General features: G+C 34.5%; 2 protein-coding genes across 2 annotated transcripts; one reads left to right on the top strand and one right to left on the bottom strand.

Moving 5' to 3' along the window:
• Positions 1-251: 251 nt before the first annotated feature.
• LOC148626077 (uncharacterized) lies at positions 252-5,805 on the bottom strand. Its single transcript, XM_088569703.1, has 5 exons — positions 5,631-5,805; positions 4,463-4,496; positions 3,693-3,836; positions 1,702-1,956; positions 252-679 (listed from the first exon to the last, which is right to left on the bottom strand). Exons 1-5 carry the CDS (start codon positions 5,631-5,633, stop codon positions 645-647), a joined length of 471 nt encoding a protein of 156 aa, XP_088425829.1. The 5' UTR covers positions 5,634-5,805; the 3' UTR covers positions 252-644.
• Positions 5,806-9,540: 3,735 nt separating this feature from the next.
• LOC148626076 (ADP-ribosyl cyclase/cyclic ADP-ribose hydrolase-like) lies at positions 9,541-19,400 on the top strand. Its single transcript, XM_088569698.1, has 8 exons — positions 9,541-9,785; positions 12,324-12,453; positions 14,619-14,706; positions 15,458-15,606; positions 16,551-16,624; positions 17,573-17,665; positions 18,584-18,670; positions 19,021-19,400. Exons 1-8 carry the CDS (start codon positions 9,592-9,594, stop codon positions 19,163-19,165), a joined length of 960 nt encoding a protein of 319 aa, XP_088425824.1. The 5' UTR covers positions 9,541-9,591; the 3' UTR covers positions 19,166-19,400.
• Positions 19,401-23,684: the final 4,284 nt, after the last annotated feature.

The raw sequence follows: 23,684 nt of genomic DNA, 5'->3' as shown, positions 1-23,684 counted from the left end.
TTAAAATAATTCATATTCTAGTGATATTCAGATGAGGTCAAGGTTTACAAGAGTGCGTAGTTTTCTCTCCTTATTAATTAGAATAATATTCATAGAAAAACAATGCGCAGTTGAAATACAACGGAGCTAGAAATCGTTGAGAGTATAATAGTCGCAATTATAGTATCATAATTGTTTTATATTTCGAACTTTTGTGCAATGTCTTTCAGATAATCAATTAATTATATACCTCCATACAATAGACTAAGAACACGAATTTCCACTTTATTATGATTCAAAATAGAATAATGATTAGACATGCTCATGGGACACTCATTGTTGGGTCATGACGATGTTAATGTCTATTGCACCAACTACAGAACATTTCGGTATAATCAAATGATTTAAATGGATAAGAGGCGTATTTCAAACGGTAATGATTTACAATCATGATTATCTTTTACACCTGTTTCTACAATGCAGGAACTGTTGACCTGATATCGCAAGTTTAGTAAACTCAAGTCCTATTTCGCAATGAACATTCGTAAAACTTTACTTTCACATACTTATTCGATTAGTTAACATTTTCCATATAGTTACACTTCTTCGTCGTGATGTAATTAAAATTAACATTCTAAACTAGTGTTAATATCTTCCGTAGTTATTTACATATCTTGTGCTTTCATCATCTGTACAAACTCTGAAAGAAAAAGATGGTGTTAGCGAATATCAATTCGACAAATTGATAAGTATTATTTTGTTTATGTATTTGTATGAACATTTGAATGTAACACAATCGTTTATGGTGTTTCTAGAAAAGCAGAGGACGCTTACCCTACCGGTGCACCTGGTTCATGCTCCCAGTTTTTAGTGGAGTCGAGTTGCTCATTTACTTTTGTTACTTTGTATGTATGATTTTAGTTACTTTATGTTCTTTGTTGTATATATCTGTTTTCCGTGTCTGGTCTTTGTCCCTGGACTACATTCTTTCGATTACCGCTATAACCTTGGTTCCCTTGATTACTCTTTATTATTAGTAGTATGAATAATTTCTTAACTTGCATGTATGTCTGTTTCCATGACAAAATAATTTAACTCAAGGGTGCTTTTAATATTTGAAAAGACCACCATTTTAACTCAGAATCATTTGATTTGCTCAGAAATTTAAAAAAAAAATGTTTTTACAAAATCCGTTTTTGAAAGTTATGGACCCTTTTAGGGTATTTCAAAGAAATTATAATCAATTTACCATAACAATATCGGCAATCTTGTCTTTGTTCCACGATTCTGATTGTGCAAATAGTCAATTTAAACTTTCGAAAAGGCGTTTTTTATACCATATTTGACCCACTGCCTCAATTCTTACAGAGACTGACACTTAAGGAGGTAGACCTAAGGTAAGAGACAAAACTCTTAAAAATCATTGGAATGTTTGTATTGAGGTTCTTAATATCAATCTGATGTAAGCATTAAAGTAACTTGGATAGATTTCATTCTGTTTCAAATGAAAGGTTAAAAGGCTTTGGTAAAATTGAATATGATACAAACATATTACTGATTTCAAGAGTTATGTCCAATATACTCTAGGTCTACCTCCATAATATATTTCAATGAGGACGCACATTTATTAAATCAAAGGCAAAAGCTGGACTAACCCTTAACAGGAAGCTTTGAATAAGATACACCGGAGGAGTCTTTGTTTTTTGTTTCAAAATCATGTACCTTGGTAGTTTATACACCCATCTCCATCTTCGTCTACGTCTTTCATCATCTTTTTAACATCTTTTTCAGAAAGTTTTTGTCCCACTTTAGCCATTGCCTTTTTAAATTCTTTGACAGTAATCACTCCGTTACCATCTTTGTCAAATTCTTTGAAAGCTCGTCGTAACTCTTCGGTATTTTGTGAGTTTTGTGCTGACTTTTGAAGGGTTTCTCCCATCAGAACTAAGAACTCCCTAAATTCGATTGAACCACTTTCTGCAAATTTAGGTTAAACAAACATAAAATCAACACTTTTAATCTAAAAATTTGTTTAACCCGAACCATTTTAATACCTTTCATGGTTATCTCATGGTGAAAGAGTATTCAAGAGAACCAACATTCTAGCGGAAATCAAAAGAAAGTAATCCAGGGACAAGGACCAAACATAGAAAACAGACACACGCAACAAAGAACATAAAAATAACCAAAATAAAACATACAAAGTAACAAAACTAAATGAGCAACTCAGACTCCACTAAAATCTGGGAGCATGGATCAGGTGCATTGGTAGAGTAAGCATCTTCTGCTTTTCTAGAAACACCCACCGAGTTGTTCATAAAAGGTCAATTCTCAAGGTAGACTAAAGAGGAAAGGAAAACGATGACACATTTAACGAAACAGTTTTCATGGGGCAGATGATCCGTTATGATCCACGAATTCATGATGACGACCATAACACTTCTGTAGTTATGACTTCACGTTTGTAGCAACATAACCCTGTTCCTGGAGCCTAATTGTAAGTACAATTAAGCACAATACAAAAAGTCGGCATAGTTACGGCAAGCTCTGTCACAACGTATGAGTTGTGATATGAAAACTCCATACGCATGTACTGAAGAGATGTTGCCACAGATGACAGGAAAGGAAAGTTGACAATACGGAATGAAAAGTTATCGCGTTTGTCGTAAAGTTTGGTCAATAGTTTTCCTTTACCATCGATCTATAAGTGTTGATCAAGATACGAGGCTGACTTCACAGCGTCTGTAGTATTCTTTATATCAAGTTCCTTAGGGTAGATGCGATGTGTCAAATCCCCGCAAATAGGAATATTTAATTATAATACGTCGGATCTATATATCGGAAAATGAGATTAAAGGGTCTAGCTAAACGATTTTCCTTCTTTTGGACCAGATCAGCCTCTTAAGAGTGAAGGAATAGGTCAGCAAGTAGAGGAGCACAATTTCTGCCCATTGGAATGCCGACCGTTAGTTGAAAAACGCGTCCACCACACTGTACAAATATGTTGTCAACAAAAAATTCCAACATTTTGAAAACTTCCTCTTCTGGTGATTTGGAATTGCTTTTTTTTTATGAGGAATCTATACCAAGAACTACATATTTATATCTAGGTGTTCCATCTTTTCTGGAGTCACAACGATATATGTTTGTGACTCGGGATTTTTAACTGAGTATGACGAATAGAAGTATTAAGAGTTGAAAAATCATTTGTTTAAATGCTATAAATGCTATTCTTTTCCGACGATAATCTTGAATTGAGGGTTTCCAGAAGGTCTGTCGGATTTTTCAGGATCCATATTGAATTAATACCACAACGGGAGTAACCAGTATTGTGGTAGGACCCTCTTTGACAACTGTGAGTATATAAGTTAAAAGTTTTGAAAGGTTTGGTGGTACACATTGCAGATCTAGCTAGTAGCTCTGTTTGTAAGGATTCTTATGAAGATTAGGAATCAAGTACATAGACGGTAGATCAGTCATCGACTTTTGTAGGGAGACCAAAAGGGGATATCAAAGATTTATGGTTTTAAGGTGTACTCAGGCGAACATGATTCCAAACAATACATAGTTAACACAACATATTGGTAACGTTTTCAAATGTACACTGAAACACACGATAATCATATCACGTCTGATTCATGTGGTAATATGTAGCATTACGATTGAATCGTATGCGTTGCACTTTTGATTATGTAGCATTAAATCATACATACTGTCCTGATCTGCTCTGTCCATAATCTGTTTGACTTCTTTATCATTGGCATTTTGTCCTACTGACTTCAAGAAATTTCTCAACTCTTTACAACTTATTCTACCATCACCATTAACATCAAATGTCTTAAATGCTTCCTCGTATTCTAAAAAAAACCTGTAAACTTAAAGTTCATCGCTTAATAGACAAAGGGTAATAACAATGTTACCGCAAGGTTTAATAGTCGAAAAGAGTAGTAAAAAGAAACATCAATATTACAAGTTGCAAAATAGTCAAAAACCGGAAATTTGAAACAACAGTAATGTCTTAAAACATGATATCATTATGTGTATGTTTCGATGTAGAAATTAGAAAGTGTTGAGAATAGAATGTGTTTCTGTAGTTCATTTTTATTATTTATGAATGACTCTTTCATACCGTGTTTACTAATACACATAAGATATTAATTGCACCCCTTGTATGTATATTTTTGATCATGCATATTTATCGAATATTGTCTTAGCACTTCCTCCGCGGATTTATAAAAAAGATATTATCAATAAAACGATAACTTATTACGTTGAGACCCCTAAATTGTCTGTTTGATAGAACTCAATTTCTCATAATTAGAAGGCAATGTGGTTGTGTGATTTTCATTCAAAATTGGATTAAACTAGTGGTTACAAATATTTAAGTATACTTTAGTTTATTACTCATAACTTTTGTTTTTCATAAAAAAAAAACAAACATTGACAAAAATATAGTTTGATTCTGTATATTCAAAATATTTACGTTGTACTTCTTCTTTTGAGAGTCCTTTTACTGCCTGTTAATAGAGATTAAATAATGGGAATACCAGAATAAAGTTACACGGCAATGCTACAATACTACAGTAATAATGCATGCATGGCACTCATTGACATATTTTGTTTTACTCTTGCTCATATTGTCACAATACGCTGATAAAGTAGCAAAATGGACTACTATTAAGGTACTTTTATTCTGAACGTATTTCATGCAAATTTTTATATTGAATTACCATTAAATATTTAAGCACTTGATGTCAAGCGTCAGGTAATACTTTAAATTGTTTTACAGTAAAACCATTCTACAGAGAAACCCTTTTGGACTATAAAAGCGGCTCGATTTATACAGGTTCAAAATAAGAAATAAACACGAATAAATGTCGCATTGTTTTACCCTGAGCGATAGCAAGGGATGAATGACGACATAAATGGCCAGCCGATGGTAAAACAATGATAAAATGGAGGCTCCGTGATTTATTTCGATTCTTATAAAACTAGATTCTTCATATTTTTGAATATACGCAGCCAATGTTTTGCACGAAATGTTGGTTTCGTGTTTATCACTTCTGTACAATGGCTGTGGTCTAAAGAGTTATGAAGCACGTCATATTAAAAATACATAATAACTGATATTAGAGGCTTGTAAGAGTATCTGATTTAGACAGTTTCATGGAATTTTTAGGGTTCAGTGTAGACAGGTTTCACTGTATTACAATGCATAAATAAAAACCATAGTAATATACCTAGAATAATGTGCAATTCAAACCAAGAAATAAGGACAACAGCTAAACAGCAGGTAGGATAGGATCGAATGAAGGAAAGAAATGCATTGATCGATTGCTCCTCTTTGTGTCAAGTGTTGTCTATTTCAAGACGATAAAAATAATCTTAATGGACAGTTGTCTTACTGTACAGTTGTACAAATATTTAGTTTTTATATACCTTCTTGGATCTATAGTTTAATTATCTAATGTCACGTTGAAACTATTACTACACAATTTTATATGTGTTTCCGAATACTAATAATTGCGTGGTTAATTTCAGTGCAATCTTTTTTTTACACTTTAATTTCAAACAGTCTGCATAATAATTTTTATTTAAAGCAAAATTACGACATGTACAAAGCATGACATTGATGAAAAATATGAACTTACCATATTGTTTGAGTAATGTCGATATTGTCACCGGGTTTATTCAAAAATAACATCTGAATACTAGATAATTGTGTGCCTCAATGTCTAACCTAAATCCCTTCTTTATACATACATTGAATACCTTTCTTTTGGGGTACCTACATTATTTGAGACATTTAAACAAGTCTCGTTAGGACACAGTGTTGTTAATTACTGTTCATTTCAATTGATCTACATTATGTTTAGTTACACTTGCTTGAGGTGTTCGAACGGGTGAATTGGAAAAAAATAATATATCTTTTTCATTTCAGTATGGTATACAGGTAAAAAAATGAAACGATTATTTTATGAGCTTGTCTTTACTAATTAATATGCTAAATGTTTATAAACTGCCTTTCTTTAAATCAATGTTGAACAAAACAAATTAATTTTATAAGCACCAAATCCGTAAACATTTTTGTAACAACTGAATGGGCTTTTCAATATTAAGTAGTACATTATGGCCATTGTTGCCTTAACTTATGTATAAGTCTACTAGGCTTATAGCCTTATAGGTTGGAATTTTATGTATTTAAGTTCATATCTAATGCTTTATGGGTGGAAAACTACATGTTTTTTTAAGAGTTGAACGTGTCTTTAAAATGTATATCGACATTAGCGGAAGTGATTTCCAATTTTATCAACACTGTTTTCTGGCTAAGAGTGAAACAAGTCTTCCCGCTTTCACAGAAGCTGAATCACGTACACTGTGGGTGATTGTACCACTAAAAATGAATTATTTTTTTCTCGTTTATTCCATCTGAAGAAGTTCTTTGTAATTTTGTTCATCCAAAAGCTTTCCCGAGACACTCTTTTACATTTTGACCAGTTTTTATTTTGTTCTATCATCGTAACAACAATGTTGTGGAGATCCTCCTGGGTGTGTCCGGCATATCTAAGATGGGGACTTAGAGGGAGGTCTGGTTTGCTTTTGTAGTCACTGCGATGACCATTCATGCGCCCATGCCAAGACAAACCGCTCCAAAATCAACTTTAGACGCTGCTGAGATAATAGATACATTAATGACCACATCTGTACTATTACGTTACCCAAAATAATTAGTGCCTGTAGGAGGCAGAACAGAAATTTTTGGGGGGTATTTCTTGGCATGGAGAAATGTTTGAGAGACTGAATACTTGTAATAATAATAAGAAGACGAAACCGACAAAATATAATATGTTTTCCCATTTCCTTTCAGGAATATAATAAATAACATAAAAATTACCAACAAAATTTGAAATTTGATTGCGGTGATAAATAGGAGCCTAGGAGGTCTGCCCAGCGCTTGTTCTATTCCCTACATGTAGGTACTCTTTAAGAAATGAAATCAAGTCTTAACGAACTTTTTCCTATTTTTTACGATTTTTAGGCTATTTTTATGAATAATTTTCATTGTCCGACGGCGGCCATGTTAAACCGTGGCTTTTGTGTAAATTAAAATAAGGTTGTCAGAAAGGCCTTGCAATTGGCTATTTTTATATACAGTGAAACCTGTCTAATGCAAAACCCTGAATAATCCGAAAACCTGTCTTAACAATATACTTCTTGAAGACCCTTTGTGTCAATTTTGGTGTATTTTAACCTGAATAATTTGAACTCCTTTCTAAACCGAATAACAAAGTCCGAAAGGGATCCGCTTTAGACAGGTTTCGTTGTATATGTATATTTGCATATTCACAACTGTAATATAGCCAGATAACATTTCTTAATTATTATTATTTTTCATTATTCTATTTACTCACAGCGATTGTAAATATATAACAATCTGAGACCGTCGTTTAAAATCCCCCCCTAAAAACGAAAAAAAGTAAATACAAAATGAAGAAAACGTTTCTTATGTACGAATTTCTAACGTCTCTACCATGCCAAGACAAACCGCTCCAAAATTAAACTTTAGACCCTGCTGAGATAATAGAAACATTAATGACCACATCTGTACTATCACGTTACCAAAGATAATTAGTGCTTGTAGGGGGTATTTCTTGGCATGCTGTTGAAACATTGTTCTGTTTCGCCAACGTACTGGATACCATATCGGCACTGTCGACCATGTGGAGATAAAAAATGTAAGACCTGTACCCAGATACTGTACACCAAAACGTTTAAATGCTATTGCACTGGAAAAGAATTTGCCATTTTTTGCGACGTGACTTGCAAAACCGAAAATACCATATACCTTCTCCAATGCCGATGTGGTATGCAGTACGTTGGCGAAACAGAACCTTTCAACAGCCGCATGAATGGTAATCACAGTGACTACAAATGAAAACCAGACCTCCCTCTAGGTTGCCATCTTAGATCTGCCGGACACACCCAGGAGGATCTCCACACCATTGTTGTTACGGTCGTAGAACAAAATAAACACTGGTCAAAATGTAAAAGAGTGTCTCGGGAAAGCTTTTGGATGAACAAAATTACAAACAACTTCTCCAGATGGAATAAACGAGAAAAAATGATTCATTTTTAGGTCTTGGTCTAAGGCTGGTAGAGCACGACATGCTATACATTAATACGCCGTACTACTATATTTTGACTTTTCTTAATTGTTTTCCACAGTTAATTCATTTCTTAATTTTGATAAAACACTCCCTTGGTTATTAACATTCAGATTCCTTATCATTTGCTTATGTGTGTCTTTGATAAAGGTACAATCACCCACAGTGTACGTGATTAAGCTTCTGAATCTCTGCTTTGATATTGAACTTTATTAGTTTTATGCTGAAGAAAGATATCGGTTATCCAAAATATTCAATGTACATTTTACTATCTTTTGGTGATGTTTAACATATTTAGACGTTTATTTAATTTATTGTTTGGTTTCGCATCGTTTTTAACGATCCATCACCCCGTAAGATTGATTGTTGACTTCTATTTAGACGATTAATACTAGTTTAATCCTATGGGGAGGAATGACCCGGCCAGCGGAAGCTATATTTTAAGCCTGTCGAGTGAATAGTGCTCAGAACCTTAGCCAGGCTAGGCGCTCTGCCCACAGAACAACTGGGCTGTGTGCCCCAGGTGGTGGAATGGGGTACCCTTGGCGTGTAACATGTTGGGGTTGTCAGGCTATAATACGGAAAATCTGACCGCAAACCATAGTGGTGCACCGTGTTGGGAAAAATGCCACATTCGTCGCGCAATAAAGAACCCTGCTGTGGTATTCGATAGGAGTAGCAACATTTGCGCTCCGCTACAGGAGGTTAAATTGCCCGACCATATCCATCTCTCCCCTTGTTCTAGTGGCAATCAAAATTTGTCGACCCTATTATCCTTGTGTCCCATCCCATTTTTCATTTCATCATCATTTCATGTTCATTTTATCATACATTTAATGCTCATCGTCTGAATGTAGCTGAAATATTGCTGCTCGGACGTTAAACCCAACAATCAATCAATCAATCAATCCTATATAGCTTAGCTGGACGAGTGGTCTTGGGCGCTGGACTTTGTGCAGGCGGTGTTGCCATAGATGCGACAGCGGTACGAGTTCGAGTCCAAAAATTTGCATCGCAAATTTGACAGTTCTAACATCGTTGGGAATTTTCCAGACCTTTCTATACGTTTACATTATCTTCCCTGTATCAATTAGATCTGATGGAGCAGTGTAGCGAATAGAGTCGTCACAGTCTGAGACGTTTAATATATACATATTTGTATTTTGTTCCGTTTTACCTTTTAAATGTGGCTACTTTTCACTTATTTATTCAAACGTTCGTACAAAATGTCTCACCTCACACTATCGTTGACAGAATTTATCGTAGTAAAATACACATACTTGAAGACAAAACTATTTATGTTTTTGTATGAAAGATTTCCGGTTTGAAATAAATTATATATGTGTAACAAATAAACAAACCAAGATATTATTGGTTAATACCAAGGTTACCACGATAGACATTTATCTTACTCTATAAATCAACAGGTGGTGTCGGATGATAAACAATGTATCTCCAAAAACACAGACACAGTTTAATAATCGTGTCACTTCTACATGCATTGTTTCTCAATGTTGATTTAGTTCTCAGTGAATGCGCCGGTGAAAATGTTTATAGGAGCACCGACCAATGGAAAGATTTAGTCGTTGGCAAATGTCTTCTTTACAAAAATGACTTCGATCCACAATTACTTTGTAACAGGTAAGACTGATATTTTTACGAAAGCAATTTAGGTCATTTGCTGATTAAGATAGTATGTTTTTCTTTAAATATTTAAGTAGCAGTCTTCGTAAGAATCATGCAAAATCTGAAAAATGTGATAAACTCCAAAAAAGACTACATATTTTTATTTTTGTAATTAAGTTGTTTTATTGGTGTATATTATGAAATGTGTAATTATTCATTCCGATCTGTCTGCTCTTTGGAGATAATCAACATTGAAAATCCAGTCGATTGTATTGTATTTGAGTGTTATTTACAGTTATCTCCCTTAATTTTAAAATCCACAGTGCATTCTATATAATTATCTCCTTTGAGACCCGTGCAGGTCCGGGTGTTAAAAGAATAGGCCTGCAGCAGCGCTAAGCTTGTCGTAAAAGGCGACTAAATAGTGCTCAGAACCCTAGCCGGGGGCTAGGGCGCTTTGCCCACAGAGCAACTAGGATGTGTGCCCCAGGTGGTTGAATGGGGTACCCCTGGCGTGTTACATGCTGGGGTTGTCAGGCTATAATACGGAAAACCTGACCACAAACCATAGTGGTGCACCGTGTTGGGAAAGATGCCACGTTCCTCGCACGTTAAAGAACCCTACTGTGGTATTCTCCCGGAGTAGGAACCAAAGGGCTCCGCCACAGGAGGCTAAATTGCCCGACCATACCCACCTCTCCCTATTTCCAGTGGCAATCACGGGTTATATGAAAAACCAAATGTTAATTTCTGTTTACTAAAACATTTTAAATAAAAAATATGTAGGCTTTCTTACCATGAATCACATTTTGAATGATTCTTATATGGAGTGCTACTTAACTATTGAAAGAAAACGGGGGTCTTATATAGCTGAGTATTTTATTTTTATTTTCTGCCATTTCAACATTGTTTGGGACGCCAATATAAACAAATTCAACATTTTACTCGTTTTTTGTCCTAATTGATAATCTTGTTATTCGACTCAACAATGAAGAAACATAATTTTTGTCAACAAATTATTATTTTGTACACATGACATTGTGACCGGTAAACTTGTATTCAAGAATGTTAAATTCGTGCCTGTATTATAAGCACTTACAAATATTTTACCTTTAGGCGTAATACTACTAACTTAGTACTATGCACTTTTACCTTGTAAAATAGGTTTAGTTTTTCAAAGTGAACCATATGGGATGTACTTAATGTTCCTAATTATATTTTACATTGTATCCATGATGGTTTGCTGATCAAACCATACTAAAACGTGGGCTGAGATACCCCTCCGTTCCCCCTGTGCACTCCTACTCTTCAACTTCAATACCTCCTGTTTACGAATAAATTTGTCGCATTTTAGTATTTTTTGCCATATTGTATACCTCGTAGCGGCAAAATTCCTTTATATTAGTATCACGAGGCAGCCAAATGACTTAACTTCCAATGGTTCCATGAAATTTGCACTTACACTTACGGTTAGTTATTGAGTTATATACAATACATGTACATGTACCCCTACCCTCCGAGAAAAAAAAATCACTTAAATTAACATAGTTTTCCATGTCAAAACATCTAGAGTATTCAGCTTCAGTAAAAAATGGCTTATTTGGTATTTTCTATTTAGTTCCATCACAACTAATACTGTCTTTGGTTCTTTTGATTACTTGTGGCGATTTTCAAAGTAAGAATGTACAAAAAATGGCTAAAAAAGGATTACTGAATTTTCCATAATAAGTCTTATCAGTTCGATTCAACAAATTTCATACTGCATGACGGAAACGTCTCAAATTTGACATCATAAAACCATAAAACCTTATTTTCATGTAAGAATTATCTTTGAAAGTTGAAAATATTATCCCAAATAGTTTTGAGGTGACAATAATGACCTTACTTTTAAAAGAGATTGATTGTTGGGGTTTAACGTCCGTCCAGCAATATTTAAGCTATATTCAGACGATGTACATGAAATGGATGATAAAATGAACATGAAATGATGATGTGATGAAAAAAAGGGATGGGACACAAGGATAATGGGCTCGACAAATTTTGATTGCCACTTAAAATAGAAAGAGATGGGTAAGGTCGGAAAATTTAGCCCCCTGTGGCGGAGCGCAAAGGTTCCTACTCCTATCGAATACCACAACAGGGTTCTTTAACGTGCGAGAAACGTGGCATCTTTCCCAACACGGTACACCACTATGGTTTTTGGTCAGATTTTCCGTATTATAGCCTGACAACCCCACCATGTAACACGCCAGGGGTACCCCATTCCACCACCTGGGGCACACTACCCAGTTGTTCTGTGGGCAGAGCGCCTAGCCCCGGCTAGGTTTCTGAGTACTATTTAGTCGCCTTATAACGACAAGCTTAGCGCTGTTGCAGGCCTATTCTTTTGACACCTTGAGATGCACGGGGGAGCGGGGTAGGGATACCACTTATTAACCTTAATGGCCTTCAGTAAGTTTATAAAGTCATTATTATGGCTCATAAGAATACTGTAATGCTATATAAATGTTTTGAATGTACAAAAGCTTGTTAATTATTCAATCCCCTTTTCAGCCAAATAAATTGCACTGAGCTGTGGTTGCAAGTGAAGACAGCAGTTGAAAATCAACCAAAATGTAACTTTTCAACAGATAGCTATGAAGCATATGTCATGTCAAGTCAACATGTTATACCGAAAGACAAGGTAAACTATTATCCTTTGTTTATTCGTGGATGTTCAACTTTATGAGATTGCATACATTTGGATTTTCTTGCATTGATGGCCCCTTGCAGGTCCGGGTGTTAAAAGAATAGGTCTGCCGCAGCGCTAAGCTTGTCGTAAAAGGCGACTAAATAGTGCTCAGAACCTTAGCCAGGGGCTAGGGCGCTCTGCCCACAGAGCAACTGGGGTGTGTGCCCCAGGTGGTGGAATGGGGTACCCCTGGTGTGTTACATGCTGGGGTTGCCAGGCTATAATACGGAAAACCTGACCGCAAACCGTAATGGTGCACCGTGTTGGGAAATATGCCACGTTCCTCGCTTGTTAAAGAACCCTACTGTGCAATTCTTCCGGAGTAGGAACCATAGGGCTTCGCCACAGGAGGCTAAATTGCCCGACCATACCCACCTCTCCCTATTTCCAGTGGCAATCAAAATTTGTCGACCCCATTGTCCTCGTGTCCCATCCCTTTTTCATTTCATCATCATTTCATGTTCATTTTATCATCAATTTCATGTTCATCGTCTGGGTGTGGCTGAAATATTGCTGCTCGGACGTTAAACACCAACAAACAAACAAACAAACAATCTTGCATTGATGAGTTACTAAAAATGAAATATATTTTTTTGTTCTAAATGCAAGTTCAATGGGAACAAATAATTGTGCTCCTTTACTTGCTGACCTATTCCTTCACTTTTATGAGGCTGACTTTATTGCTGATCTGATCCGAAAGAACTAATAGCGTTTAGCTAGGTCCTTTAATCTCAGTTTCCGCTATATAGATGACGTTTTATCTTAAAACAATCCTAATTTCGGGGATTTGATACATCGCATCTACCCCAAAGAACTTGAGATAAAGATACTACAGATAATGGGAAGTGAGCCTCATATCTTGACCTACACTTAGAGATCGATGGTAAAGGAAAATTATTGACCAAATTCTACGACAAACATGGTGACTTTTCATTCAGAATTGTCAACTTTCCTTTCATCTGTGGCTACATCCCTTCAACACTTGCATATGGAGTTTTCATATCACAACTCATACGTTATGCCAGAGCTTGCCGTAACTACATAAACCTTTTATATCGCTCGACTTTCTATAATTAGGCTTCTGGAACGGGGCTATGTTTCTACAAGATTGAAGTCATAGCAATAGAAGTTTTATGGTCACCATCATGAACTCATGTATCGTTACGATGTATTCATCTGCACCATGTAAACTGATTTGTTCATCGTATCGTAGTTTTCCTTTACTCTTTCGTCTACCACGGACCTGACTTTTGATGAGCAACTCGGCGGGCGTTTCTAGAAAGGCAAAGGACGCTTACCCTACTGGTGCACCTGGTCCATTGCTGTCAGTTTTTAGTGGAATCCGAGTTGCTCATTCATGCTTTTGTTACTTTGTATGTATGATTTTAGTTACGTTATGTTCTTTGTTGTGCATGTCTTTTTTCCATGTCTTGTCTTCGTCCCTGGATTAAATTCTTTTGATTACCGCTATAGTCTTGATTTCCTTGATTATTCTTTCAAGAAAACTGTACAGACGTCACTTTATGTCGAATAATACGCTATACATGGTCTACTACATGGTTAATGTTTATAGTTAAAATGTTCCATTTTGTTTTACCAAATTGTATCTCATCAACCATTTTGCGCTATCTGAAAAAGTTCTTTTCACTAAACCATTCATTGTAAGATGGAAATTTGAAACGTAAAGTTTTTAGTATGAGGGAAAATTAAAAATGCAATATATTTTGAAAAAAGGACCACTTCCAAAGAGCTAAGATGATTCAAGAAAGAACTAACACTGAATCATAAATAAGAATTAAAAAAACCCGGTTTCAGTTACATGTCTTGAAATACAGACAAAATGCATGCGCACCAATAGAGTAAGAGTTACCTGTTTCTCTAGAAACCACTTCCCAAGTCATAATACACGATGGAAACTACATATCTGTTGGCAAATGTGTTATTGTGACATTGAAACTTCTGAAGAAATGACTCTAATATTTGGATTACCTCATCTCAGACATTAACCAGTACACATACATTTACTGGTGCAGTTAAGAATGTTAAAATATTTCCGAAAACGATATTTACTTTTAGTTGCAGTGCATCATACACATAGATCCGGTTTAATTTTTTAGCACTTGTTTTGGGAAGAGGTGTATCCTTTTGTTACGAGGTACAGCAACAAAGGAAGTAAATTCTACACGATATCAGATACTATGACAGGTAAATATCTTAATAAAATATGTCTTCATTAAATGTCTTGAAACTGTTGTCCCTAAAACATTTCAAATTTTTCTTTCGTATGCCCTGAACTGACAGTTTTTAACAACAAAACGAGTGTTTCTAGAAAAGCAGATGGAGTTTCCTTACAGGTGCACCTGGTCCATGCTCCCTGTTTTAATCCGCATTGCTCATTTACTTTAATTCTATGTATCTGTTATTTTGGTTATTTGACATTCTTCGCTGTTTTTTTTTTTCTGTAAAGTCTTAGTCTGCTATATATTCCTATGATTACCGCTCGAATCTTGGTTACCTTGTTTACTCGTATATCGCCAAACATTTCTAAATAATATAAAAGTGTATACTTCATACATAATGGACCATGTACACCAATGTACGGACAGTCAAAATATAGACATCAATAACATCAAATAATACAATATTAATGCGGTATGTTTTCATTTTGGTGATTTGTCTAAAGAAAGCCTCATTGGACTGAGGCAAACGCCGAGCAACGATATGTCAGAAATTCAAACATTATCGCAAGGGATACAATAAAAACAATGGCACATGATGATATAATATCGGTCAGAACTAGGCCAATACGAATTATTGGACGGGTATTTTTGTATTGGCGTATCGTTTTTCATTTTTATTGTATGGAAATTTTTTTATCTCATTAAGCTTACACCCTATTGTTAGTCAGTAAGTAAATGCATGACCCACATTAATTGAAAGTAAATTATGTTAATAGGATTTATATTTGATAACATGGAATGGTGTGGTAACTCGACAGAGCCAGATGGAATAGAGAAATATCCGAAATCATGTCCGGGTTTCAATCTTGGACCAGAATGTAAACAATCAGCACAGTCAGCATTCTGGGCCATGGCCTCAAAATATGTAGGTTTTACCTCTAATTGTAAAGATGAGTATATCTATATTTTTTCCCTCTTCTGTAGAGAGATGGAGGTATCTTTCTTTCTTTCAGTCCGTCCGTTCATCCTTCGTTTTGTTACGCATAATGCCCATATTTGATCCATATTTTGATTCACTCCTCTAAAACCACTAAATAGAACTTGATAGAACTTCGTTACATAAATCTTCGTTACATATTCTTATTGTGCCCCATTTACTTTAAACTCCGTTACAAATCAATTTAAAGATCAAAAGGTGCATGTTATCAAACGGGGAGTGGAGTATCAATCAAGGAAGAAATGAGCACTGCTTACAGTTTTCTAGTTTCCAGTTTAGTTTTTTTGTTTTGTTTTGTTTTGTTTTTGTTATTTTTATTAACATTTTCGATTTATTGAAAAAAATGTTTTGGCCAATATAATTTTTGAATTATCCAAGTATTTTATGTACATACATGTCTTTTACATAATGCATGTATGCATGTGTGTTTGCTTAAAAAGTCGTTTCTTAAATGGTAATATCATAAATTCATTTAAATGAGTACAAAACTTTACCTTATATGAATTATTTCCATCCTAATATGACATAAAGACTATTTTTTATCAGGATAGATTTATCGGGTAATACCTCGTTTTAGATTTATTATGTTGTGAAATGATAACGGAATAATTGTGATGTTTTTAACTTTTATTGACCCTTACGGACTTTTCGTGATCGTTTAACAAATCACATACAAATGAATGGTTAGGAAGTAAACTGTTTAGTATAACGGTTTTGAATAGATTTTCCACGGTACAATGCAGAGTTCTTTATTTTGTGAGCTGCAATTACTGTTCATAATTACCCTAATACAATCCACCAGTATAAATAATCCATTGCTTTTCCACACCGAGTTTATAGGACGTTATATTGGAATGTCAATTTTCTTACAGTATGCACGACATGCATTTGGTGAAGTTCACGTGATGATGAATGCAAGTAGATCACCCGCATTTCCATCAGATTCGTAAGTAATACGCTGGCATGCACTCGTGGTATTTATTGGTTATATATTCAAAAGAAGTGACTGTCATATATATATATATATATATATATATATATATGACTTGTAATTAAGTGTCAGTCTCTGTAAGAATCAGCCAGTTGGTGGGCGAAACAAGGTATGAAATCCACCATTTTGAAAGTTTAATGTGACTATTTGCAGCATCAAAATTAAGTAAAAAAGACAAGATTTTCCATATCAATTTGGCAACTTGGGTTATAATTTCATTTAAATGCAATGAAAATGAACATTTCAAGGGCAGACAACTCTGTAAAAACATTAATTCATTTTTCTCATATTTTATTGAAAAATGTTTGAGCAAATCCAGTGATGCAGAGATCATATATAATAGTATTTTCAAACAGAGAAAGCATCATTAAATGAATTTATATAGTCGTCATATTGGTGGGTTTTTTACATTCATATTTCTAATTTTTTTCATTTGCCTGATTTTTACAAAAAAATTACACTTAAATGTATTTTTTCATAAATTGTTTCTTCTACCATTTAAGAGGTACCGGTTTTCTTTAATTGCCTAATGAATAGCCGTTTTAGATGCTTGTTATGTAGTTTCCGTCATAGCTTTTATTGGTTATTCTATTTTCTTGCCTAAAAGACCTCGAGTCTCATATTTACCTTGGGGTTAAATGTTTGTTTGCATCATGGATGTATTTTGAAACTTAAATTTTAAACAAATGTTGTTAAACAGGCTGACGCTGAATTAAAAACAAGTCACGACAAAAAACTTATTACATCTTAAAATTTCACCGTTACCCCGGGAAATTAATCTGAATTCATAGAACTATGGAATATTCACACTGCCAGCCTTTCCTAGTCCTCGAGTATTGGTCTACTCTAACGGAATGACATGATAATATATAATAATTTCATAAATTCATAAATTCATTTCAGATACTTCGGAAATTTTGAACTTCCAAATATCAATGCAACAAAAGTTAACAAAGCGACTATTTTACTGGTGCATTACCTTACTGATCGAGTCCTGTGAGTACCTTTAAAATGATTAAATTTAGTTTTACGAAATATTATGTTATTAAAAGTACTCATTAAAGTACACCGAACAAAGTGAAAATATATATTTCAGATAAATTAGTAAAATTTAAGCAATTGTAAGCAGATGATAAACACGTAAACGTAAAGTAGAGTTGTCTCTTTTTATGTGTTAAAATTGAGTAATCTAACTGGATGATGCATGTGTAACAAGTAAGCAATACTAAACATGTAGACGTTTGATTATCTTCCTTTCCCTTTGCAAGCATCTGCTATTTATCATATCCACATATGATATCCAGTACATTTAAAATTTAATCATAATTCATTGACTTCGCTTACTTCTATACGATGTAAGATCTCACTTTAAACATTTATTAGGATTTACTCACTTTGCCAGCACCTGACAATTATAGTTTTGGTTGTGAGCAATTACGTATGGTTCCAACGTAATTTCATATCTTTTTACCGATATCAATTGAATGGACAAGGAGAAGTTTGCATACACCATGGCTTTTTTACTTTTGATTAAATAGAAATAATACATGTCGATAGTGGATACAGCGCAACACAATTAATAAGATACAAAGCTTGACATAAACAATTTGCAAAAAGAGGCAATACAGAAACCTTTTGGCTACCATGGTTACAATTAAAACTGTATATATATATATTACTATTGAGAATACTTTTTGCCATGTTCTCGTATTAAAAAAGTGTAGCGCTGACATTTTCTTCTGTTCATATAAATAGTTTATTTTTTTAAGAAAGAAATATGCCCACAAAATTATTTGTCATAATTCTGTAGGTATAATTACGAATAATTATCTTTTACCTGATTGATGGCTTATTGGCACGATGTACAATTGAGCATACATGTAGAAGCTTAATTATAAAATATGCAAATTTTAGGGAGGATTGTGACAGTCCTTCCATAAAAACGTTACAGTCAAGATTTGTGGAAAAAGGAATACAAGTGGACTGCATCAATAACCCTAGGTAGGTTCATTGATCCTAAAAAAGATTCTTTCCTTTGAAAGGGGGAGACAACAAATGCACCTAACAAATGCATTACCTAAATTCAAAATAGTAAGTACTTCCAGTGATAAACAAAAGTTCTTCAACAAGTATAAACACACCTTTGAGTAAACTCTGAAGGGCCCGACAACAAAATTAATATGTTCAATTCAGTATTTGATGTCGAGTTTCTACAGTAATTGAATGCCATACGTGGTGTAATGATTTTATGATTTGGTATTTCACTTTTAAAAAAATGTAATATTTCATCTATCTTTACCTGTAACATAACAAATAATGCCTTTCTCACCTTTACTTTATTCTAATTTAAGGGATGTGCAGTTTCTGATGTGTTCAGAACAGCCAAACAACGAGTACTGCAAATCATTAGTGTCATCATCAAAGTCATTAGAAACAACAAAATATGTTCTACTTTTTGCTCAATTGCTACTATTTACTTTATTCCTGCTATATTAGATGTGTTTATGAAACTTCATTTATAGCAAGCACAAAGTGAGCTCATCAGCAACGTTTGTGTACGTGAAAAAAAAGCATTGATTATATCAGCCAAACCGGAATACGTTCGGTAAACAGCAGAAACATAAAGTTGAAGTTCCGCAGCAAGAAAATCAGAAATTTACATTCATCTGGATCAGTAAACAAAAATTGATAAGAAATAATTTTAACATTGAATATATACAGTCGTTTTTAATGCATTCCTTTAATTTTTTTCCTGCTTCGTGAAATATTCATGGGAAAGTACGGGAAAGGTTGAATGCACTGACAAGTGTACCTACGCGTCTCTCTTTGCTGTTCCACTTGCTGTTCAAGCACCTTTCCAGCCTTGAAAAAAATATAGCCTCGTCTCCATTGTTCAAATAGAAGCATAGCTTTTCTAAAATTGGGAATGCAATCATACTCATGATGATTTGGAATTTAAAAGATGTCAGTTGCGTTTATGTCAGAGGTTATGTTTAAATATTCCCACCATCCAGAGAGGACTGTTATTATTCTGAATTTGACCCGGTTATAGTATAGTTAAAAGTGAGTGTACAAAAATATTGAATCTCTTAGTGCTCGCATCTATAGACCAAACCCATTGTCATTATTAATTTATTAGTATGTTTCAGAGGAGTTGCATCCATAACACCTTCGACCAAAACTGATTGGCAGTGTAATATGCACATCTTCAATTCATAACATTGCATCAAACAAAATAGACACAAAATCCACCAGTTGAACAGTTGCGTCAAATGGTCTTCTTTTTTAAAAAAACGAAATTGTCGATTCAAAATGTCGGAGCAGTTTGTACTTCTACGTTTTTTATATCAGAGTCTACATTTCATGACAGTACGAAAATCCAAATTCAAATTCCTTCGAGCGGCTTCTTAAGAATTGCGTACACAGAGTTTTCTATTTTTGAGAAAAATCCATATGTTCCTCGAACTCTAGTGTGGAGACCATAATAGCTTGTAATATGTTGAATTTACATCAATTGTATTCTAACATGTTTATTTTATTAGCGTAATACCAATAATTTGTCTTTAATTAATAATATTAAGCCCTCGCGTAATGTGTCTCGATATAAAGACGAAACATCAGCATGTTTTTGAAAAGCATCAAGATTGAAAACAAATCTCGATACAACCACTGGCATGTTTTCATTATTGGCCTCTAATTGTTTAACTAGTTTATTTCAAATAAAACTGATTTCTCATTGTACTCAAATACTTACACAAGATTACCGATTTGAAATTAAAAAGTAAATGTTTTTGATCTCTGAATATGTCCGTGCCTAAGTGAGATAACCAAACATTTTCCTGTGTATAATAATCGGCCGTTTAAAACACTAGTAACATATGAACTACATAGGATTTTTGTGTTTGGATAAATAATTATATCCAAAATAAAAACCTGTTTAATTTCCCTATATCTACAAACAGAGTAAGTGAATAAACAATGGATCTCAGGAAACAACGGCAGGGTTTAATGATAGTGTCATTTCTGCGTGCATTGTTGTATATTGTTCTTATGGTTCTCAGTGAATGTGCTGATGAAAGTGGATATAGGAGCACCGAACAGTGGAAAAATCTTGTAGTTGGCAAATGTCTCCTTTACGAAAATGACTTTGATCCACAGCTATTTTTTAACGGGTAAGAAGACTGCACTATGTCTGCAATGTTAAAAATATGTAAAATATTTGGAACATTTTGAATAAGATAGTTTTGTCCGATCGTGAAATGTGTATATTTTTTAATTGAGCTTACTATATTTAAATATGTTAAAATATATTTCTAGGTTACGTCTAGTAAAATGTTCTCTTGAACTACGTTTTACTTTTCGGCTTTTAATGCATATATCTAAAAAACCAATCTACAAATTAACGATGCTAAAGGATAAAGACACATTTTAAATAGTGCGTACTAGTATCATCAAATTCTAATTGTGAAGTTTAAGTGGTAGGCAATCTCGGACAAAATCAAATATCTGTTAAAAAAACTAAACCCGGACGACTGGTTTCAAAAGTATGTCCTTAATAGGGTGATATTAGTTGGTATGGGCTCACAGTGTCTAGAATAATGATTAAAAATGGTTATAATATATTTACGAATTCTAACTAAATTAAAGATAAACAAAGATTTTAAGTACCATTACGTGTAGGAATAGGGCAACGGTTGGCACATCATTTTTCTCAATTTAGTTTTTTTTTGCCTCAAATATATCTAATACATTTTGAAAACAACTTAAAAGCTATTTTAATTTATCCTTAAACATCCATGACGTCGCCATTTTTGACTGCTCATTAAATAATAACACAATTAATCAGCTGCAATGTTTCAATATTCAATGAAGAAGATATGACAAAACTAATGGGATTCTTATAAAAGACATTACTTGATTATATCGATTAAATTTGCAAATCAATTGAGGTGGAAACAATACATATTCAGAACAAATTACTTATCAAACAAAGGTAAAATCGATTATAAATAATGTCTTTTCAGCCAAATTAATTGCACTGAATTATGGCTGAAAGTAAAGACAGCAGTCGAAAATCAGCCAAAATGTAGTTTTCAAACCGACAACTATGATGCATTTGTTAGAGCTAGTCAACATTGCGTACCGACAAATAAAGTGAAATATACATTGTGTCTGTTGTTGCAATAGCAGAAAGAAGAAAGGTTCACGTGTCGAAGAAAAACAAGCCTATTTATCCGCATAAAATGAAAATGCTGTCAATGTTTCATCAATGAACTGCTTCCCTGCTCTATATTGTTTTGTTCAAAATATAAATGTATATATTATTGTTTAAGTAAAATAAACCCTAACAGGGGTCTAGTGTTTTATGAAGATTTAAAACCAACCGTGCATACAACCATTGCAATTTAAGAATTGTCACTTGAAGTTGTGAATTACATTCTTAGAAATAACATGTATTTGGTACATAGCCAAGAGCAACAAAGGTACAAAAACCGAAACAAAATTTAAAAAAAAACGAAAAAAAATAGAAATATTTAAACAAACAAAAGTTCTAAATAGGAACCGGGACTCGTACACAAAGTTGAAAACATATTGAAATCGGTTAGGTATCCGTTTTCCATGTTTTGAAGAATAATCAGGGAACCGAGGTTATAGCGGTAATCAAAAGAATGTAATCCAGGGACAAAGACCAGACATGAGGCTGACATACACAACAAAGAACATGAAGTAATTAAAATCATGCATACAAAGTAGCAAAAGCAAATGAGCAACTCGGACTCCACTAAAAACTGGGAGCATGGATCAGGTGCACCGGTAGTGTAAGCGTCCTCTGCTTTTCTAGAAACACCCGCCGAGGTGTTCATAAAAAGTCAAGAGTCCGAAATAGATAAACGAGAAAAGGAAAACTATGACACGTTGAACAAATAAGTTTTCGCGGGGCAGGTGGATGAACCGTAACGATCCATGAGTTCATGATGACGACCATAAAACTTCTGTAGTGATGACTTCAATCTTGTAGCAACATAACCCTGTTCCCGAAGCTTAATTGTAAGAAGTCTAGCGCGATACAAAAAGTCTGCGTAGTTATGGCAAGCTTTGGCATAACGTATGAGTTGAGATATGAAAACTCCATACCTAGGTGCTGAAGGGATGTTGCCACAGAAGAAAGGAAAATTTAAAATTCTGAATGAAAAGTCATCACGTTTGTTCTAAAGTTTGGTCGATGGCTTTCCTTTACCATCGATCTCTAAGTGTAGGTCAAGATATGAGGCTGACTTCACAGTGTCAGTAGTATCCTTCACCTCAAGTTCTTTAGGGGTAGATGCGATATATCAAACCCCCGAAACTATGATTGTTTAACGGTAATACGTCATTTATAACGCGGAAACAGAGATTAAAAGATCTTTCTCTCGGATCAAAAAAGTAATATTTGATTAAAAATACGAAAATCGCAATATATCAATATATCTTTTAATTGAAAACTTGCTACCTGTATGTATCAGGGCGTCCTGGGCTTTTCCAGAAACATCTCCCGATTTGATCATAAATCATTCTTTGGTCAAACCGTGCCCTTTTTGCAACTCATCCAGTGCAATTTTAACTAAATTTAAGATAATGTTTTTGAGTCATCAACTTTTGATGGAGAACAAAATTATGTTCTCTCTTCAAACCAGGGTCTTCTCTAGATATCGAGTATTGAGTATTGAATGTTTTGACTATGTGATCTACTTCAAACACTTCTCCTTCTAAAAGACAAATGGGAGAGGTGAGCACAAACAGGGAGTAATTTTTGCCTTTTTCCCCATCTAGATTAGACCCGTGCAGGTCCGGGTGTCAAAAGAATAGGCCTGCAGCAGCGCTAAGCTTGTCGTAAAAGGCGAGTAAATAGAGCTCAGAACCCTAGTCAGGGGCTTGGGCGCTCTGCTCACAGATCAACTCGGTTGTGTGCCCCAGGTGGTGGAAAGGGGTACCCCTAGGGTGTTACATCCTGGGGTTGTCAGGCTTTAATACCGAA

This window comes from Perna viridis, chromosome 2, assembly GCF_037379345.1.
Source record: "Perna viridis isolate PV_CMFRI_1.1 ecotype Kerala chromosome 2, ASM3737934v1, whole genome shotgun sequence".
NCBI classification, from domain to species: domain Eukaryota; kingdom Metazoa; phylum Mollusca; class Bivalvia; order Mytilida; family Mytilidae; genus Perna; species Perna viridis.
Note: the sequence above shows the minus strand (reverse complement) of the source record. Positions and strands in the feature narration are given on the sequence as shown.

Bases quoted from the DNA above. Each gene is read 5' to 3' on its own strand.
- LOC148626077 (XM_088569703.1), bottom strand. The intron at 3,837-4,462 runs GTAAATATTTTG...GGTTTTTTTTAG, and splicing joins CTCAAAAGAAGAAGTACAAC to AATACGAGGAAGCATTTAAG. The intron at 1,957-3,692 runs GTATGTATGATT...CTAAATTTGCAG, and splicing joins GGACAGAGCAGATCAGGACA to AAAGTGGTTCAATCGAATTT.
- LOC148626076 (XM_088569698.1), top strand. From the start codon at position 9,592: ATGTATCTCCAAAAACACAGACACAGTTTAATAATCGTGTCACTTCTA. The intron at 9,786-12,323 runs GTAAGACTGATA...TCCCCTTTTCAG, and splicing joins CCACAATTACTTTGTAACAG to CCAAATAAATTGCACTGAGC. The intron at 18,671-19,020 runs GTAGGTTCATTG...TTCTAATTTAAG, and splicing joins GACTGCATCAATAACCCTAG to GGATGTGCAGTTTCTGATGT.